General features: G+C 42.7%; 1 protein-coding gene across 3 annotated transcripts in view; it reads right to left on the reverse strand.

Moving 5' to 3' along the window:
• The window catches only part of tcf4 (transcription factor 4), a 241,881-nt gene that overhangs the window by 109,319 nt on the left and 125,062 nt on the right, over window positions 1-7,500 (reverse strand). For all 3 annotated transcript variants that reach the window (XM_030065050.1, XM_030065049.1, XM_030065051.1), the window contains 2 exons: window positions 4,856-4,982; window positions 1,978-2,027 (listed from right to left, as the gene is read on the reverse strand). In XM_030065050.1, coding sequence (XP_029920910.1) covers window positions 1,978-2,027; window positions 4,856-4,982 — 177 coding nt within the window. The remainder of the gene's footprint in view (window positions 1-1,977; window positions 2,028-4,855; window positions 4,983-7,500) is intronic.

Below are 7,500 nucleotides of genomic sequence, written 5' to 3' on the forward strand. Positions count from 1 at the left end.
CGTGGCCCCGTGGCCCCGGTCGCCCGGCAACATGGCTCCACCAAGTTGCATCAAAAATGTTGCCGGCAACATCCCAGCTCCTCCTCCTCCTCCTCCTCCTCCTCCACCTCCTCCACCTCCTCCTCCTCCTCCTCCTCCTCCTCCTCCTCTTCCTCCTCCTCCTCCTCCTCCTCACACAGGACACACATCTTTCACAAAACAACAAAATCAATCCGTCAAACCAAACCCGGCTGCCTCCACGGCTTCTTTTTCTACTTCCTCTCTCCCGGTTTGCCTGGTTTTCCCTGCATCCTTTTCTTCTCTTTTCTTCTCTTCTCTTTTCTTTTCTTTCTTTTCTTTCTGTCGCCCTGTTTTCCTCGCCCTCTCCGCCGTCTGCCGAGGAGAGGCGAGGAGGACAAAGCGGCTCCGAGGCCACAGCGAGCCGGAGACTCCCGACTCCCGGAGCCGAGGCCGGGGCCGAGCGGCTCACACACACACACACACACACACACGCGCACACACACACACACACACACACACTTCAACATCTTGCAAACACTGAACTGCACCTTTAACTTGGACTTCACAGATCCAAACGGGCCCGTCAGACGCCGCCTCAACACGCAACGAAAAACACACTATTCCCTCGTCGAGGACAGAAAAAGAACAAATAAAATATAACAAATAAAATGTAACAAATAAAATATAACAAATAAAATGTAACAAATAAAAAACAAATATCACACATCAAATTTAAAAAGACAATGAAAAAAAAATATCTGAAATGTCCCTTTTCTTTGCGTTTTCACTGAACTCCAATCACAAGCACAGGAAAGCCGTTACATCGATAAAGCAGAAACAGAGACACAGCGAAGTGTCAGAGCGTCACACACACACACACACACACACACACACACACACACACACACACACACACATTTCAGAATAAGAGCTCCTTCAGCGCTGCTTTGCTCTGTTTCTACTCTGATTCTACTGTTTCTACTCGCCGTCTGAACGGACTGAAGGAACCCAGGTCCAAACCACACAGGTCAAAGCACACACACACACACACACACACACACACACACACGACGCTCCACTATCTGGGATCAATAAAGTACATCCGTCTATCAGTTCATCTTTCCATCTTTCCAAGAGCTTTACCTCCAAAATGCAGATTTTTTTTAATTCATTTCTTTCTTTCTTTATTTTAATTTGACAGCAGATATTTCCAAATAAATTCAGATTACACTTCCTCCAACAGCGTGAGCAGAAGTCTTTAGATTTATGTGTGTGATTTTTTTTTTTTTTTAATCTTTTTCAAAAGCGACTTCTTTGGCTTTCAGATTTTGAGTTTTGAATTGTATTTATTGATTTATTTATTCATTCATGTATCAATTTATTTACATATTTATTAATATATACATGCATTAATTAATTTCTTTTCATAAGTAACTTTCAATTTGTGTCTACTAGTCTATAGTGTGTGTCTATATATATCTATATATCTATAAATGTATCTATATATATTTCCTGTTTCCCAAAAGTGACTTTTTGCCTTCACATTTCATCTGGAGTTTATTTAACTAATTTGTTTATATATTGATTAATTTATCCAGTTATTAATTAATTAAATTATTTATTTATTTATTTATTTTACTTGTTTTTTTTTTTTTTTTTATAAGTTGATTTTGATTTGTGTCACTTTCTACAAACATGTCATGTTTTTTTTGGACGCTGCATTTTGGAGGAAAAGTCTGTTCACATTATTTTCTCACAGGCTGACCTCAGACCTGCCTGTCGTCACAAACCTGATTAAGAATGAAAACACAAGTGTGATGTGCAGCGACACACACACACACACACACACACACACACACACACAGAGCGAGGAGGACGAGCCGCCTCCCCCCTCGCTCTTTTGTTTGGGTCGTGAAAAGCTGCGGTTCTGACCCGGCCACACACTCAGCACAAAACAGAGAGAGGAGCAGGACTTACTGAGGACGGCAAGCCGGGAGGGACTTTCCGCACTTTTTTGGGGTGGACGTCTGCAAGGCAAACACAGCGACACAGAGAGGAGGTGAGAGAGCAGACCTTCAGCTGGGGGACAAATAAAGAGGAGGAACAGAGGCCGTCCTCATACTGACATGGAGAGCGTTGGGCTGAAAACACAAACGCAGAAAAACCAGGCGGGAAAAGGACAGGCTGCAGTTTGTTGTGACAAAGAGACTGAGGCCGGCGTCTGACACGAGGCTGCTCCTCCTCCGGGAGCTCAGGGAGGACTCCATTAACTCAGAAGGTGAGACTTTGATGGAAAATGAAAGAGTGGCTTGGAAATTGGCCTGCTCTTCTCTGTGCGCTGTGTGTGTGTGTGTGTGTGTGTGTGTGTGTGTGTGCGCGTGTGTTTGCCACTTCTCAAGGCTACTTCTACCAAGGCTAGACCCTGGCCACTATTGTCCTTTTTTGTAAAACATTTTCCTGCCTTTTTTCCACCATATAATTCCTCTTTGACAACAAACACACACACACACACACGCACACACACACAGTGATAATGTGCGGCCTTCCAAAAAACACGATAGCTTTTGAAAGAAGACACACACCGCTGTCAGCTGAGATCAGCCCGCTTTAACACTGAGAGCAAACAGTCATCTAAAAACACACACACACACACTATATATATAAAGATATATAGATATATAGATACACACACACAGAAACATGTCTATATCTATATATCTATATCTAAATAGATATATAGATATAGACATATGTATTTACATGCATATATATATATATATATATATATATATAGATAGATAGATAGATAGATAGATAGATATTGTGTCACTTTATCAGCTCCACCTGAATAATCTAATCTAATCTAATCTAATCTAATCCATCTGTTGTGCCATAAAGTTTCCTCTCCTGCTGCCTATAATGCTCAGCTTGTCTTGTTGTCACGGTAACAGAGGTGTTCATTCACTTCTGTGTTTGGCATTGAGCTCATAGTTAGTGCTGCACTTTACTGACAGCTGTTTCCACTATTCTGTCCCTCATCATTGTATATAAATAGGGAGGACAAAAAATCAGAAACCCCTCTCAGTATAATGCAGTCCAGTAGCAGACCTCTGCAAACTACAACCTCAGTAATAAACACAGAATTAAAGTGACACATTCTGCACAATGTCAACACAAACTGAACATTATAAACTCTGTTAAAAGGCAGAACTGATGGCAGAGCGGAGATCTACCTATACTAGATCTACATCTAATATCGGCTCATTTGTACATCAGGTACAAAAAAACAAACAAACAAACAACAACAAAATACTACCATTTCCAGTGTTCTCGGTATTTTGTCTAATCTGCAAAAATCACTTTTTGTCCACTCAGAGATTAGCGACATGAAATTAACAAATATTCTTTCAAAGGTGTGGTGTGTTGTGTGTGTGTGTGTGTGTGTGTGTGTGTGTGTGTGTGAGTGTGTGATCCGGCCTCAGTTCAGTCGCTCACCAGGTGAACGTTCAGTGTGCAATCTCTTGTTTTATGACCTTCGTCTCTGTGTCTCAGATTATCTCAGATTATCTGCAGGTAATTCTCAGATCTGAGGTCAATCTGCCGGCCGTGTCGAGGAGCTGCAGCTCGTCATCGATCAAAGGATCAATCAGAGGAGAGCCAACCCGGAACACCGACTGGTTTCTGCTGGTTTCGGGTTGCGTCACTGGACGGACTGGTTTCTATTCTGTATCTCCTGAGTCACACCCTCACATTTCTACTGTGCTGCTGAACTGACTGCACTGCTTTCTACTGAGTTTCTACTGCAGGACAGAGCAGCACGTCTCTGACCTGCTGGGCTCCGTGACCCGTTTATCAATATGTTGGCTGATAAATCTGCCTTTTGTTTAAATATCAGATATTGGCGTGTTGCACAGTGTCTCTCTCCGCCTGAACTTCTTCTGTTTCTTTTGTTTGTTCAAACATTTTATCACGGTTGTAATTCCTTTCACGAGTTAATAGAATCCCCAATTTTACATTTAAGAATATGCCTCTTTTAGAAAATAATTCTGACACAGAAGGACTCGTGGCCACAACATGAGCCTGGTCTCAAAATGTCACTAAAACTGAGAGCCTTCATCTGAGCAGCCGCCCGTCCCACACGCTGATAGGACCCTTCAGAGGTTCCCCAAAATGCACTTTTTCCAGTTTTCTCTGCTGAATTATCAGAAAACACCCGACACCTCCAGGACACCAGCGCTGGTTTCTGTTCCTCTGAGTCTCAGACATTAAACTGCTCCAGTTCTGCTGCTCAAACTTTCATTTTTCCCAACATACTGATGCTCAAAGTCGGTTACAGAAAAAAAAATCAAATTGAAGAAAAAACAGATTTTGGGATTGTGACACTGAGGATGGATGTAAAACTGACTCGGCTGCAGATTTGAACAGAGCTCAAGTTTGTTTTTCAGCCCTGCACATTTCATGTGGCTTCCTCTGTTAATAATGAAGCTATGAGGCTCAGAAATTACAGAAAAAAAGAACATGAAAAAAAAGTGTGAAATTTGGACCTTCCTGTCAGAAAATATTCACAGGATGAATGTAAGATTTTGCACGGCTTCTCTGATCTTATATGGAATGAGCCAGCTCTATATGTCGTGATCAGCCTTAAAACCCATGCACTGATCAGACGCCGGTTTCTATTGTGTTTCTACTGCGGCTCGCGGCTCGCTCCTCGTTTTGTGATCTACAAACTGAGGCCTTTATTCTGCTGCTCGGACGGCAGAGAAACGGCTGAGTTACCAGAATGTAAATGTAAATCACGCTCTCTGTGTGTGTGTGTGTGTGTGTGTGTGTGTAATGTTTGCTAACGGCGTCTCACCCATGGTATCCATATGCAGCGGTCTCCTCCGCGGGTTCGAGCCGAAGTGTTGGTAGTACTGACCGCCTGGCTTGGTGGGCGACGCGGCGCCGGGACTCCCCATACCCAACTCACCGCCCAGTAACGACTGAGAGAGAGACAGGCAGAGAGACAGACAGAGAGAGAGAGAGAGAGAGAGAGAGAGAGAGAGAGAGGGAGACAGAATGCAAGAAATGAAGATAGAAGGAGGCAGACGGGGGAACAGGGAAGGAGAAAAGAGAAAAAGAAAAAAATGATTTCCATAAGGCAGCTACTGAGCATTCTCTGTAAGGAAAAACAAAATTAGAAAACAACAACAACAACAACAACAACAACAACAACGACACCAAATAGATAGATTGATAGATTCATTCTTTATTTGGATTTGGATCTTTTTTTGGCTTCCACAAAGCGGTCACTAATCTTCCTCTGGGGCTCCAAGAAAAAGAAGAAAAAAAAAAGAACAGCAACAATAAAAATAAGCAATAATTCAAAATGACACTGTATCAATAAAACAAAAACGACAAAAACAAGCCAGATGTCAAGATCAGTAAATAATAAGTAAAATATATCTAAATATGGATCAAGAGCAGTAAACCTACAATGGAAACAAAAATAAAAATGTCAGAGCAAAGCAAAAAAAAAAAATTAAAACTAAATTAAAACAAAAAAAAAACTGAAACAGAAAAACCACAACAATATCTAATAATAATGACATAAGAAGAAGAAGAAGAAGAAGAAGAAGAAGAAGAAGAAGGAGAAGAAGAAGAAATTAATAATTTCCTTTTGTGACTTTTTAAAAGAAAATCTAGTTTCAGGTAAGCAGCCGGGAGTTGAGCTGCACCTGCCCCACTGGGCCTGCTGGTGGCGCCAAACAGAAGCTCAGGAGGCTCAAACAACGTTCCAGGTTTGATCCTCTGGCCGACGGGAACGCCGTCACCACATTTCATGTTGATCCCCCGAGCAGATTCCCAGATATGAGCCTGTGATGACTGACAGGAAGACAGGCCCCGCCCCCCAGAGAGGGAGAGCACATTCCTGCTGGAACCACAGAGCTCAGGACAGTCGGAACGCTGAGGACAGTCGGACAGTCGGAACGCTGAGGACAGTGACAAATATTGATGAATGCTGGAATGCTGAAGACAGTCGGAACACAAAAAGACAGCCAGAATACTAAAGACAGTCGGAATGTTGAAGACAGTCGGAATGTTGAAGACAGCCGGAATACTAAAGACAGTCGGAATGTTGAAGACAGCCGGAATACTAAAGACAGTCGGAATGTTGACAGTCGGAATGTTGAAGACAGTTGGAATGTTGAAGACAGTTGGAATGTTGAAGACAGTTGGAATACTAAAGACAGTCGGAATGTTGAAGACAGTCGGAACGCTGAGGACAGTCGGAATATTGATGACAAATGGACTGATGATGATGGTTGGAATGTTGAAGACAGTCAGAACACAAAAAGACAATCGGAATGTTGAAGACAGTCAGAACACAAAAAGACAGCCAGAATACTAAAGACAGTCGGAATGTTGAAGACAGCCGGAATACTAGAGACAGTCGGAATGTTGAAGACAGTTGGAATGTTGAAGACAGTTGGAATGTTGAAGACAGTCGGAATGTTGAAGACAGCCGGAATACTAGAGACAGTCGGAATGTTGAAGACAGTTGGAATGTTGAAGACAGTTGGAATGTTGAAGACAGTCGGAATGTTGAAGACAGCCGGAATACTAGAGACAGTCGGAATGTTGAAGACAGTTGGAATGTTGAAGACAGTTGGAATGTTGAAGACAGTCGGAATGTTGAAGACAGTCGGAACGCTGAGGACAGTCGGAATATTGATGACAAATGGACTGATGATGATGGTTGGAATGTTGAAGACAGTCAGAACACAAAAAGACAGTCGGAATGTTGAAGACAGCCGGAATACTAAAGACAGTCGGAATGTTGCAGACAGTCGGAATGTTGCAGACAGTCGGAATGTTGAAGACAGTCGGAATGTTGAAGACAGTCGGAATGTTGACAGTCGGAATGTTGCAGACAGTCGGAATGTTGCAGACAGTCGGAATGTTGAAGACAGTTGGAATACTAAAGACAGTCGGAATGTTGACAGTCGGAATGTTGAAGACAGTTGGAATACTAAAGACAGTCGGAATGTTGCAGACAGTCGGAATGTTGAAGACAGCCGGAATACTAAAGACAGTCGGAATGTTGCAGACAGTTGGAATGTTGCAGACAGTCGGAATGTTGACAGTCGGAATGTTGCAGACAGTCGGAATGTTGAAGACAGTTGGAATACTAAAGACAGTCGGAATGTTGACAGTCGGAATGTTGAAGACAGTTGGAATACTAAAGACAGTCGGAATGTTGCAGACAGTCGGAATGTTGCAGACAGTCGGAATGTTGAAGACAGTCGGAGCAGTCCACAATCAACATTCTGTTGATGGTTGGAATGCTGAGGATGGTTGGAATGGTGATGGTAGTTGGAGTGTTGATGGTAGTCGGAATGTTGATGGTAGTCGGAATGTTGATGTTAGTCGGAATGTTGATGGTAGATGGAGTGTTGATGGTAGATGGAATGGTGAAAACTGTTGCGATGAAGATGATGGCCGGAATGGTGATGCTGG

This window comes from Myripristis murdjan, chromosome 12 (assembly GCF_902150065.1).
Source record: "Myripristis murdjan chromosome 12, fMyrMur1.1, whole genome shotgun sequence".
NCBI lineage: Eukaryota > Metazoa > Chordata > Actinopteri > Holocentriformes > Holocentridae > Myripristis > Myripristis murdjan.